The 13847-nt window shown below is 46.3% G+C and overlaps 1 protein-coding gene across 5 annotated transcripts in view; it reads left to right on the forward strand.

Annotated features, from left to right (window-relative positions):
- galnt11 (UDP-N-acetyl-alpha-D-galactosamine:polypeptide N-acetylgalactosaminyltransferase 11 (GalNAc-T11)) overlaps positions 1-13847 on the forward strand; it is a 375834-nt gene that overhangs the window by 282304 nt on the left and 79683 nt on the right. For all 5 annotated transcript variants that reach the window (XM_072508170.1, XM_072508174.1, XM_072508171.1 and 2 more), the window contains one exon: positions 11171-11420. In XM_072508170.1, the coding sequence (XP_072364271.1) occupies positions 11171-11420 (250 nt within the window). The remainder of the gene's footprint in view (positions 1-11170; positions 11421-13847) is intronic.

The following is a 13847-nucleotide window of genomic DNA, read 5'->3' on the forward strand; positions in this document are numbered from 1 at the left end:
GCGCGGAGCTCCCTCCCTGGGGACAGCGGTGGTCGGGGCCCAAGTCGGTGGCGCCGGCGGGTCAGGCGTGGGGCCGCGAGCGCGAGGAGCTCCCTCACCGGGGGCAGCGGTGGTCGGGGTCCAAGTAGGTGGCGCCGGCGGGTCAGGCGTGGGGCGCGGGACGGGGATGAGGGTGGCGTTAGGGACGCGAAAAACCCCCTCCTCTCCGTGGAGAGTGTTGGCCGGGACCCAAAGCGGTAGCACCGGCGGCGGGTCGTACATGGGCTGCGGGGAGGGGGGTTGGGGAGCGTAGGCGGCGTGCAGGGCTCCCAGTTCTCCCGGGACCGTGGTGGTCGGGACCCAGAGCGGCTGCGCCTGCGGGTCGCACATGGCGTGCTGGGGGGGTTGGGACGCATAGACTGCTTGTAGGGCTCCCTGTGGCCCCGGGACGGCGGCGACCTCGCGGGATCGGCACACCACCGCATAATGGCCCTTTTTCCCGCAGCTTTTGCAGATGGCTGCGCCGGCCGGACAGCGCTGTCGGTGGTGTTTCGCCTGGCCGCAGAAATAACTGGGCGCCCCCGGTGCGACTCGCCGTTTGGACTGCGCAAGCCTGTGGGGTGTCCGGGGGGGGGTAGGGGGTTTGCTGCGACGGGTACGTACGGGGCCCAATGGCCTGCCGCGCGGTCGGGGCCGTAGGTGCGGGTATTACGCGCGGCCACGTCTAGGGAGGCTGCTAGGGCCCGTGCCTCAGAGTCCTAGCGACTCTTTTTCTAGAAGTCTTTGGCGGATTTGGGAGGATTGCATACCTGCCACAAAAGCGTCGCGCATTAACATGTCCGTGTGTTCGTTTGCATTCACCGACGGGCAGCTGCAGGCTCGTCCCAAAATCAGCAGCGCGGCGTAGAACTCGTCCATCGATTCTCCGGGAGCTTGCCGTCTTGTCGCGAGCTGGTAGCGAGCATAGATTTGGTTAACTGGGCGAATGTAGAGACTTCTCAGTGCTGTGAACGCCGTCTGGAAATCGTCGGTGTCTTCAATGAGGGTGAAAATCTCCGTGCTCACCCTCGAGTGCAGGACCTGCAGTTTTTGTTCGTCTGAGACTCGGCCGGTGGTCGTCCTGATGTAGGCCTCAAAGCAAGTCTGCCAGTGTTTGAAGGCTGCTGCCGCATTCACTGCGTGGGGGCTGATATTCAGGCATTCTGGAATGATCCTGAGCTCCATAGTCCTTTTTAGACACGCTTAATAAATTGTAGCGCACAAAGACTCCATGAGACGAATATAGTGAAGTCGCTGAGGCTTTATTAAGCGTGTCTGTTCCCCAGCAGCTCGATAGTAAACTGGCCTGCGGGGGAAGACACCGGCTTCTTCTACTTCGCCTTCAGGGCGGAGCTTGAGGTCAACGGCCAACCAGGACCCGGGATCTGTCAGCCAATGACATTAGGGCTTCCAGTCCCACATGACCCCCAATACATACTACCACACTCTCCCAGTCTCTTCTCCTGCCCTTTAGTTTGGATCACGAACATCTCGCTTTTCCCCTCGTTTGGTTTGTACCCCGAAAAGTTATCGAAGTCCCTCAGAATCTGCATGACCTCCCCCATCCCCTCTCGTGGGTCCAAAATATACAAGAGCAGATCATCCGCGTAGAGCGAGACCCGATGCTCCTCCCCCCCGAACCAACCCCTGCCAGTTCTTTGAAGCCCTCAGCGCTATGGCCAACGGCCCTATTGCAAGGGCAAATAGTAACGGGGAGAGGGGGCACCCCTGCCTCGTCCCTCGGCGAAGCCTAAAGTACTCCGACCTCACCCGGTTCGTGCATACACTTGCTACGGGGGCCTGATAAAGTAGTTTGACCCACCCCATGAATCCTTCACCGAATCCAAACCTTCTTAACGTTTCCCACAGGTACTCCCATTCCACCCGGTCAAAGACTTTCCCTGCATCCATCGCAGCCACTACTTCTGCCTCTCCTCCTTCTGAGGGCATCATAATAATGTTTAGGAGCCTCCGTACATTGGTGTTCAGTTGTCTGCCCTTAACGAAGCCTGTCTGATCCTCCCCATCACCCCTGGGACAGATAAGTCTTAAAGGTCGCTAATGTACCTGCCTCAACCACTTCACTTGGCAGTGCATTCCAGGCCACCGCCACCCTCTGTGTAAATAAACTTCACCCGCACATCTCCACTGAATCTTTCCACTCAGCTTGAACTTGTGTCCCCTTGCAATTGTCATTTCCGCCCTGGGAAAAAGCCTCCAACTGTTCACCCTAACTATAACCCTAACCAAGAGCACTTTGGAGATAGTGACCACAATTCGGTGTCTTTCACTATTGCAATGGAGAGGGAGAGGGCCATACGGCAGGGCAAGGTTTATAATTGGGAGAGGGGTAATTATGATGCGATTAGGCAAGAATTAGGGAGCATAAGATGGGAATAGAAACTGTCAGGGAAAGGCACAAATGAAACGTGGAGCTTGTTCAAGGAACAAATACTGCGTGTCCTTGATAGGTATGTCTCTGTCAGGCAGGGAGGAAATGGCCGTGTGAGGGAACCATGGTTCAGAAAAGAGGTTGAATGTCATGTCAAGAGGAAAAAGGAAGCGTTTGTAAGGATGAGAAAACAAGGTTCAGTTGGGTTGCTTGAGGGTTACAAGTTAGCAAGGAATGAGCTAAAAAAAAGGGCTTAGGAGAGCTGGGAGGGGGCATGAGAAGTCCTTGGTGGGTCGGATCAAGGAAAACCCCAAGGCTTTTTACTCTTATGTATGAAATAAAAGAATGACCAGGGTGAGGTTAGGGCCGGTCAAGAACAGTAGTGGGAACTTGTGCATGGAGTCAGAAGAAATAGGAGAGGCGTTGAATGAATACTTTTCTTCAGTGTTCACCAAGGAGAGGGGCCATGTTTTAGAGGATGAGAGTGTGATTCAGGCGGGTAGGCTGGAGGAGGTAGATGTTCTGAGGAAGGATGTATTCGCAATTTTGAAAAACCTTATGGTCGACAGGTCCCCTGGGCCAGATGGGATATATCCAAGGATTCTTTGGGAGGCAAGGGATGAGATTGCAGAGCCTTTGTCTTTGATCTTTGGGTCCTCACTGTCCACGGGGATAGTGCCAGAGGACTGGAGAGTGGTGAATGTTGTTCCTCTGTTCAAGAAAGGGAATAGGAATGACCCTGGTAATTAGAGGCCGGTGGTCGGTAAGTTAATGGAAAAGGTCCTGAAGGATAGGATTTATGACCATTTGGAAAGATGCAGCTTAATCCGGGATAGTCAACACGGATTCGTGAAGGGTAAGTCTTGCCTCACAAATTTGATTGAATTCTTTGAGGAGGTAACTAAGTGTGTAGATGAAGGTAGAGCAGTTGATGTCGTATACATGGATTTTAGTAAGGCGTTTGATAAGGTTCCCCATGGTCAGATTATGAAGAAAGTAAGGAGGTGTGGGATAGAGGGAAATTTGGCCAATTGAATAAGTAACTGGCTATCACATAGAAGACAGAGGGTGGTGGTGGATGGAACATTTTCAGACTGGAGACCAGTTACCAGCAGTGTACCACAGGGATCAGTGCTGGGTCCTCTGCTATTTGTGATTTTTATCAATGACTTGGAGGAGGGGGCTGAAGAGTTGGTCAGTAAATTTGCTGATGACACCAAGATTGGTGGAGTAGTGGATGAGGTGGAGGGCTGTTGTAGGCTGCAAATAGACATTGATAGGATGCAGATTACAGGGTCAACGGCAGGGTTCTGAGGAATGTGGAGGAACAGAGAGATCTTGGGGTTCATGTCCACAGATCTCTGAAGGTTGCCACTCAAGTGGATAGAGCTGTGAAGAAGGCCTATAGTGTGTTAGCGTTTATTAACAGGGGGCTTGAGTTTAAGAGCAGCGGGGTTATGCTGCAACTGTACATGACCCTGGTGAGACCACATTTGGAGTATTGTGTGCAGTTCTGGTCACCTCACTATAGGAAGGATGTGAAAGCACTGGAAAGGGTGCAAAGGAGATTTACCTGGATGCTGCCTGGTTTGCAGGATAGGTCTCATGACGAAAGGTTGAGGGAGCGAGGGCTTTTCTCTTTGGAGCGGAGGAGGATGAGAGGCGACTTAATAGAGGTTTATAAGATGATGAGTGGGAAAGATAGAGTGGACGTTCAGAGACTATTTCCTCGGGTGGATGTAGCTGTTACAAGGAGGCATAACTATAAGGTTCAGGGTGGGAGATATAGGAGGGATGTCCGAGGTAGGTTCTTTACTCAGAGAGTGGTTAGGGTGTGGAATGGATTGCCTGCTGTGATAGTGGAGTCGGACACTTTAGGAACTTTCAAGCGGTTATTGGATAGGCACATGGAGCACACCAGAATGACAGGGAGTGGGATAGCATGATCTTTGGTTTGGATAATGCTCGGCACAACATCGAGGGCCGAAGGGCCTGTTCTGTGCTGTAATGTTCTATGTTCTATACCCCTAATAATTTTATAAACTTCTATCAGGTCGCCGCTCAGTCTCCGTCTCTCTAGGGAGAACAATCCCAGTTTATTCAATCTCTCCTCATAGCTAATACCCTATGCTTTCTTTACCACAATTTCCACCTGTGCTGCCACTTTTAAGGATGTGTGAACCTGCATGCCCAGATCTCTCTGTGTCTCTATGCTCCTGATGGTTCTGTCATTTATTTTATAGCTCCCACCTGAATTGGATCTACCAAAATGCATCACCTCGCATTTGTCCGCGTTAAATTCCATCTGCCATTTCTCTGCCCAATTTTGCAGCCTATCTATATCCTGTTGTATTCTCTGACAATCTTCATCACTATCTGCAACTCCTGCAATCTTAGTACCATCCCCAAACTTGCTAATTAGACCCGCTACGTTTTCTTCCAAGTCATTTATATATATATATTGCAAAGAGCAGAGGTCCCAGTACTGATCCCTGCGTAACACCACTAGTTAGAGATCTCCATTCGGGAAAAACACCCTTCCACTGCTACCCTCTGTCTTCTATGGCCAAGCCAGTTCTGAATCCATCCAGTTAGTTCACCCCTGACGCCATGTGATTTAATCTTTTGCACCAGCCTGCCATGAGGGACCTTATCAAATGCTTTACTAAAGTCCATGCAGACAACATCCACAGCCCTTCCCTCGTCAATTATTTTTGTCACCTCCTCAAAAAATTCAATTAAATTTGTGAGACTTGACCTCCCTCATACAAAACCCTACTGTTTGTCACTAATAAGACCATTCACTTCCAAATGTGCATAGATCCTATCTCTGAGAATCTTTTCCAACAATCTCACGATCACTGACGTGAAGCTCACTGGCCTATAATTACCTGGATTGTCCTTGCAGCCCTTCTTAAATAACGGTACAACATTGGCTGTCCTCCAACCCTCTGGGATCTCACCTGTGGCCAACGAGGACACAAGGATTTCTATTAGAGGCCCAGTGATTTAATCTCTTGTCTCCCTCAGTAATTTGGGATAGATGCCATCTGGCCCTGGGCATTTGTCTACCTTAATGCTTTTTAACACACCTAACACTTCCTCCCTCATAATAACGACCTGTTCTAAAGTGTTTACACACCCCTCTGAGACACCACCAATCAACGTGCCCGTCTCCTTTGTGAATACCAATGCAAATTACTCATTAAGGACCTCACCTACTTCCTCTGGTTCTATACATAATTTCCTTCCTTTGTCCTTGAGTGGGCCAACTCTTTCTCTAGCAACCCTCTTGTTCCTAATATATGTATAAAATGCCTTGGGAATCTCCTTTATGCCTTGGGAATCACTGGAGGGTGTGCAGAGGAGATTCACTAGGTTAATCCCAGAGCTGTAGGGGTTGGATTATGAGGAGAGGTTGAGTAGACTGGGACTGTACTCGTTGGAATTTAGAAGGATGAGGGGGGATCTTATAGAAACATATAAAATGATGAAGGGAATAGATAGGATAGATGCGGGCAGGTTGTTTCTACTGGCGGGTGAAAGCAGAACTAGGGGGCATAGCCTCAAAATAAGGGGAAGTAGATTTAGGACTGAGTTTAGGAGGAACTTCTTCACTCAAAGGGTTGTGAATCTATGGAATTCCTTGCCCAGTGAAGCAGTAGAGGCTCCTTCATTAAATGTTTTTAAGATAAAGATAGATAGTTTTTTGAAGAATAAAAGGATTAAGGGTTATGGTGTTCGGGCCGGAAAGTGGAGCTGAGTCCACAAAAGATCAGCCATGATCTCATTGAATGGTGGAGCAGGCTCGAGGGGCCAGATGTCCTACTCCTGCTCCTAGTTCTTATGTTCTTATGTTATGTTTATAAATTTAGAGTACCCAATTCATTTTTTCCAATTAAGGGGTAATTTAGCATGGCCAATCCACCTAGCCTGCACATCTTTGGATTGTAGGGGCGAAACCCACGCAAACACGGGGAAGAATGTGCAAACTTCACACGGACAGTGACCCAGAGCCGGGATCGAACCTGGGACCTTGGCTCCGTGAGGCAGCAGTGCTATCCACTGTGCCACCGTGCCGCCCCAGGAATTCTCCTTAATCCTATCTGCCAAGGATATTTTGTGACCTCTTTTTGCCCTCCTGCTTGAGCTCTTTTCTACTTCCTTTGTATTCCTCAAGTGCTTGATCTGTTTTTGGTTGTCTGTACCTCACGTATGCATCTTTTTTCTTTTTGACAAAATTCTCAATCAGCTAGCATGGGGATTAGGAAGGGAAGTCGGGTGGTCAGCAGTTTAGTGGGACTAAAGCAAAGAGAGCACAGGTGATTTAGTTCTGACTCTAATGAATCTGTTTTTTAATTTGCCATCAGTAATGTGTGAGGACAGGGTGGCAGGGTAGCACAGTGGTTGGCACTGCTGCCAAACGGCACCAAGGACCCAGGTTTGATTGCGGCCCCAGGTCAGGGTCCGTGTGGAGTTTGCATATTCTCCCCGTGTCCCCCACAACCCAAAGATGTGTAGGGTATGTGCCATGCAAAATTGCCCCTTAATTGAAAATCAAAGAAAAAAGAATGTGGGAGCACGATGTGAAAGCTTCATCGTATCGATACCAGCTAATTCAATCTTAACATCTGTTTTTCCCAAGACAGTGACTATTGTAAAAAATAGTTATCCTTGGATTTTATGCCCCACAATTTCTTCGTAGCACATTTGTTGTGGACGTCGAAATATATTGTAGCCATATAAATTATTAAGGAGGTTGTACCAGGACATTTAGAAAATCATAGTACAATCAGGTAGAGTTAACGTAGTTTTGTGAAAGGAAAATAGTGTTTAACAAATTTATCTGAGTTCTTTAAGGATTTGAGGATATAACCAGCAGGGTGGTTGAGGGGAACCAGTAGATACACCTGTAGATGTATTTGGATTTTCCAAAAGCATTTGATTAGATGCGACATAAAAGGTGCTGTACAAGTTAAGAACTAATTGTTTTGGTGTGATGTATTAGCATGGAAAGAGGATTGGCTAATGAACAAGAAACCAAAAGTTGCGTTAAATGGGTCATGTTCAATTTGGCAAACTGTAACTGGTGGAGTGCCACAGGGATTAGTGCTTGGGCCTCTTTTACAATCCATATTAATGACCTGGATGAAGGGGCAAAACATATTGGAGCCAAATTTTCTGTACAGAGAAGTAGGAAAGCAAGTTACGAGGAGAATATAAGGAGTCTGCAACGGACCATTGATAAATTGAGTGAGTGGGCAAACAATTGCAGATAAGTATAATTGGAAAATGTGAGGTTGGTCACTAAAAATAGAACAGCATAATATTATTTAAATAGAGAGAGACATTCGCCCCGTGTCTGCGTGGGTCTCGCCCCCACAACCCAAAGGTGTTCAGGGTAGGTGGATGGGCCATGCTAAATTGCTCCTTAATAAAAAATCAAAAACAGAATGTTGCAGTTTAGAGGGATCTTGGTGTTCTTGTACATGAATCACAGAAAGTTAGCATGTAGATACAGCAAGTAATTAGGAAAACAAATGCAATGTTGGCCTTTATTGCAAGGAGGATAGAGTATAGAAGTGGGGAAGTCTTCCAGCAGCTGTACAGCCCATTGGTAAGACCACACCTTTTATAATAATCTTTATTTTAGTGCACTGCCTTGATCTCCTTCCTGAAGGAGGAATATACTTGCTTTGGAATTTTCAGAGCAGGTTCACTAGTTTGATTTCTAGCAAGAAGGGTGTGTCTTTTGAAAAAAGGTTGGGCAGATTGACATTATACTCATTGTGTGTACACCTCCCGCTGCCTCAGGAAGGCAGACAGCAGAGACCCCTCCCACCCAGGCATTGCCTTCCTCCAGACTCTTCCATCAGGCAGGAGGTTCAGAAGTCTGAAGACCCGCACATCCAGACATAGGAACAGCTTCTTCCCCATTCTTTTAGTTTCCTATGTAAGCACTGTGTACATTCCCTCGGCCGCAGAAAAATACTTTTCACTGTACTTCAGTACATGTGACAATAAATCAAATCAAATCAAAATCATTAGAGTTTGGAAGAATGAAAGATGATCTTTTTGAAACATATACAATTCTGAGGGGGCTTGACAGGGTAGATGCTGATAAGATGGATTCCTCTTATGGGGGAATCTTGAATTACGGGGCATAGTTCAAAAATAAGAGATATCCCATTTAAGATGGAGATGAGACCCTCAGGTTGGGAGTCCTTGGACTTATTGTCCACAGAGAGCAGTGGAGGGTGGGCGATTGGACTGAGTTGGACAGATTTTTGATTGACATGGGATTTTTGTTTGACAAGGGAATCAAGGGTTATTGGAAACTGGCAGGAAAGTGGAGTTACGACCACAATCAGATCAGCCAGGATCTTATCGAATGATGGAGCAGAATCGATGGGCTGAATGGCCTACCCCATGCTCCTGTTTCTTATGATCCTACAAAATTATCTATTTTAGGGTGTCATCGGTACCGGTCAGACTTGGCTCAGTAGTGGCATACTCACCTTGGAGTCAAAAGGCCATTACCGAGACTTGCACATTCAATCCAGGCTGCACTTCAGTGTAGTATTGAGGGAGTATTCTACTCCCGCCTTTCAGAAGAAGCATGTAAACTGTCCTCTAGGGTAGAGTGAAACTATTTGAAGAGGAGCTGAAAAAACATATTATCTTGTCATTTATCATTATTATTTGTGGGAGTTTGATGTGTGCACGTTGGCTGTTGTGTTTCCCCCATATTAAAACATTGACTATAGTTTATCATTGGTTAAGAAGCATTTTGGGGCACCGTTATGTGGTTACTAATGCTGGACAAATGCACATTCTTTCTTTTGTTTGTTCCTTATATTAAATTGTGAGTTAAAGTTTCTTGGTGAGAAGATTTGGAGCATGGATAAATATACAACTTTATTGTTTTTTTTTGCTGCACTGGAATCTTAGACACATTCCTCATGCTTTTAGTTTATTCAGACTATTGTAGAATATGGAGCACCATTTACATTGTATATCACATCCATATAATTACAATGCATTAAAATTCTTGCACATAAAATACATTTGTTGCTTCATATTATCTGAATCCCAATTTTAGATCACGCCCCGTTAGCTGTAGATGGAGGCCTGGGTATTAAGTTTTGCAGGCGACATTGGGGTATGTACGCTATCTTTTCAGTCCTCTCAATACTAGGCAGTGAAGCTGCCCCTTGGTGTTCTATCTCCCATCTCTTCTTCGGAATGTCTGTGCAAGTTCTTGCGTGGCGCTTTTCATATTTTAAGCTAGAATTACATTTTTGTTTGCTCTGCTGGCATTGGAGGCCACAGCCATCAGTTGCACATCCTGCTGTTCTGGGTTTGGCAGATCTTGGATATTGCTCTTAAGACGCACAACCTACTACCCTCGCCATTTCTACTCATGGACAATGTCCAATGGCCAACTGTGCCTTTGTGTTCAGACTCTACTATCCTGCTTTCAGTGGGTTGGCCTTGCTTTAATTTGCCTGCTAACTCTCATTCACCATTCCTTAAAGCCCTTAGAATTCTCTAAATGATTTAGTACTCTAAGCATTTTAAAGCAAGATCCTTAAGAAATAATTCATCTTTCAAGACCTCGGGATATGCCAGAGTGCTTACAACCAATTAAGTCTTTTTGAAGTGGACCTACTGTTGTAATCTAAGAAAGGTTGAGCAGGTTAGCAGCCAATTTGTGCATAGTAAGGTCACAAAAGCAACAGGCTAATAATGACTAGATAATCTTAACATACCAGGCTGGAAATGTTTGGGGGCATGGTGATCCTGCGCTCATCCAAGAAGAGTTATACATTGGGTTAGTCACAGTGAAGCACTGGTGTGTCAAACGGACCAAGGAGATCAGTCACAGAGGGAGGAAAGAAGATTGTCAATTTGAGAGATGGGATAGTGTGACAGTTAGAGAAATGGTGGGGTGGGGTGGGGAGTAGGAGGAAGTGATGAACCAAAGGGGTTAGAGATGCAGGAGTGATGTAACGTGGGATGACAGGTAGAGATGGTCTTGTGAGCCCTACTATGAGTGGGGAAGATCAAGAGACCGAGAGATGCACAAAAAAGAAACGTTCTGAGCAATGTAAAAGGAAGTAGAGAAATAATGCAGTCAGAAACAACATAAAGGTAGCGGTCAGGTGAGAAACTGTTTATTTCAACAGTGATCATATTGGGAGATCCTCCAGCAGATATCTGATGAAACAGTTTCCTGGTATGCAAATGTATGAAGATGTTACAGACTCACTCTTCATTCCTTGTATCTGTGCAAACCTCAGCTTCACAATTGTATATGTAACTAGGATACTAGGGTCCTTTCCAACTTTGGTGCCTCAGTGGTAACTGGGCAAATGGGAATCACCCTGTTGCATAACCCACCCGGTTTGCTTCCCATTATTGTGAAGAATGTTAACTGAGTTCGACTACCCTCTCCTACAGATTATTGCCCAGGCAGCAAAGTTGAAAATTACCCTCAATGTTCTCTTTTTATGTCCTGCCAGCCTACGGTGCCACAGGAATCTGCATGACCCACATTTATCTCTGTAAACTAACTCCATCTACTCTTCCAAAGATTAATTTGTGACCGAACTGGTGTCTTTTTAATGAAGTTCCAATAACTTAAAACGTTTTGGTTACTAAATTAGCAAGTGAGGCATACCTTTGGTGTTAAAACCAGAGTATCTTAATAGGAGAGATCAGTTCTCTAACCTAATTTTTATCATTTCTCTTCCACAGGAGATGTACTGGTGTTTCTTGACAGTCACTGTGAGGTGAATGAGATGTGGCTTCAACCGCTTTTGGCTCCAATTAAGCAGGATCGCAAGACAGTGGTGTGCCCAGTGATTGACATCATCAATGCTGACACACTAATCTACAGTTCTTCCCCAATTGTGAGGGGTGGATTTAACTGGGGTCTGCATTTCAAGTGGGATCCAGTGCCTGCCTCAATGCTGAATGGACCAGAAGGACCGACTGCAGCAATCAAGTAGTAACCCAATATTTTCTTAAAACTTCAATATGCAAGAGATATAATTTTGCTTCGCTCAAGCAGCAATTAGCTGACCTGCTAAGGTAGATACGTCCCCACGGCCTGATGGGATCTACCCCACAATACTGAGGGAGGCAAGGGGGGGAAATTGCATGGGGCCTTGACAGGAATCTATGTATCCTCACTGGCTACAGGGGAGGTCCCAGAGAACTGGAAAATAGCTAATGTTATTCCTTTGTTCAAGACTGGTAGCAAGGATAATCCTGGAAATTACAGGCCGGTGAGTGAGCTTTATGTCAGTGGTAGGGAAATTATTGGAAAGGATTCTTCGAGACAGGATTTACTCCCATTTGGAAGTAAGTGGACGTAATAGCGATAGGCAGCATGGTTTTGTGAAGGGGAGGTCATGTCTCACTAACAATATAGAATTTTTCGAGGAATGACGAAGATGATTGATGAAGGTAGGGCAGTGGATGTTGTCTATATGGACTTCAATAAGGCCTTTGACAAGGACCCTCATGGCAGACTGGTAGAGAAGGTGAAGTCACACGGGATCAGGGGTGAGCGGGAAAGATGGATACAGAACTGGCTCAGTCATAGAAAGCAGAGAGCAGCAATGGAAGGGTGCTTTTCTGAATGGAGGACTGTGACTAGTGGCGTTCCGCAGGGATCAGTGCTGGGACCTTTGCTGTTTGTAGTATATATAAATGATTTGAAGGAAAATGTAACTGGTCTGGTTGGTAAGTTTGCAGACTACACAAAGATTGGTCAAATTGCGGATAGTGATGACTGTCAGAGGATACAGCAGGATATAGATCAGTTGAAGACTTGGGCGGAGAGACGGCAGATGGAGATTAATATCGACAAATGTGAGGTAATGCATTTTGGAAGGTCTAATACAGGTGGGAAATATACAGTAAATGGCAGAACCCTTAAGTGTATTGGCAGGCAGAGGGATCTGGGTGTACATGTCCACAGGTCACTGAAAGTGGCAACGCAGGTGGAGAAGGAAGTCAAGAAGGCAGACGGCATGCTTGCCTTCATCGGCAGGAGCATTGAGTTTAAAAATTGACAAGTCATGCTGCAGCTGTATAGAAACTTAGTTAGGCCACACTTGCAATGTGTTCAATTCTGGTCGCCACACTACCAGGATGATGTGGAGGCTTTGGAGAGGGTACGCAGAGGTTTACCAGGATGTTGCCTGATTATGGAGGGCATTAGCTATGAGGAGAGGTTGGATAAACTTGGTTTGTTCTCCCTGGAACGACCAGAGGTTGAGGGCAACCTGTTAGAATGGACAGAGTGGATAGTCAGAAGCTTTTTCCCAGGGTAGAAGAGGTAATTACTAGGGGGCATAGGTTTAAGGTGCGAGGAGCAAAGTTTAGAGGAGATGTGTGAGGGAAGTTTTTTTACACAGAGGGTAGTGGGTGCCTGGAACTCGCTGCCGGGGGAGGCAGTGGAAGCAGGGGCGATAGTGATGTTTAAGGGGCATCTTGACAAATACATTAATAGGATGGGAAGAAGGATATGGACCTGGAAGTGTAGAAGGTTTTAGGTTAGACGAGCAGCATGGTCGGTGTAGGCTTGGAGAGCTGAAGGGCCTGTTCCTGCGCTGTACCTTTCTTTGTCCTCATCATTTGAGGTCTATGACAATGTGATTTTAAGATCCTGCTCTTCCAGGTCAAATATTTCCCCCTGTTCTCTTTTGATCTTTGTACATCTGGTCCAACACCACTTATGATAAAGCATTTGATAATCTACTCACTACTTTTAAGATGCCATTCATTCTTTCAGTGATAAACTTCAGCAAATAAGTTCTTGTTAACAATTCACGGGCCAGTTTAAGTAATCTTTCACTACTTAAAATCTCAGAAATTTCAATTTTCCAGTTCAGTCCTCCTTTATGCTCTCTGTTCCAGTTAAACATATCTATTCTCTCAGGCCTTTCTTTATTACTATCGTCATTTCTTCTTAATATTGTTACATTGAACTTTTCTGCATCGTTTTATTCTTCCTATGAAAGTAACATAAAGTCGCCGTGGTCCCAGATGACCATAGGCTGCTTTCCCCTTTTGAGTGCGGAGAGCTGACTGGTGGTAATTTAATCTGAGGATCACCACATCCCAGGCGAGGGGCAAGGTTGAGAATAACCACATCCAGTACGGGGATTGAACCCGCGTTGCTGGCTTCATTCTGCATCATGAGCCAACTGTCCGGGCAGCTGAGCTAAATTACTATAATAGTGGGCAGCATGGTGGCACAGTGGTTAGCACTGCTGCCTATGGCGCTGAGGATCCGGGTTTGAATCCCAGCCCTGGGTCACTGGCCTTGTGGAGTTTGCATGTTCTCCCCGTGTCTGCGTAGGTTTCACCCGCACAACCCAAAGACATGCAGGATAGGTGGATTGGCCATGCTAAATTGCCC

This window comes from Scyliorhinus torazame, chromosome 6 (assembly GCF_047496885.1).
Source record: "Scyliorhinus torazame isolate Kashiwa2021f chromosome 6, sScyTor2.1, whole genome shotgun sequence".
Lineage (NCBI taxonomy): Eukaryota > Metazoa > Chordata > Chondrichthyes > Carcharhiniformes > Scyliorhinidae > Scyliorhinus > Scyliorhinus torazame.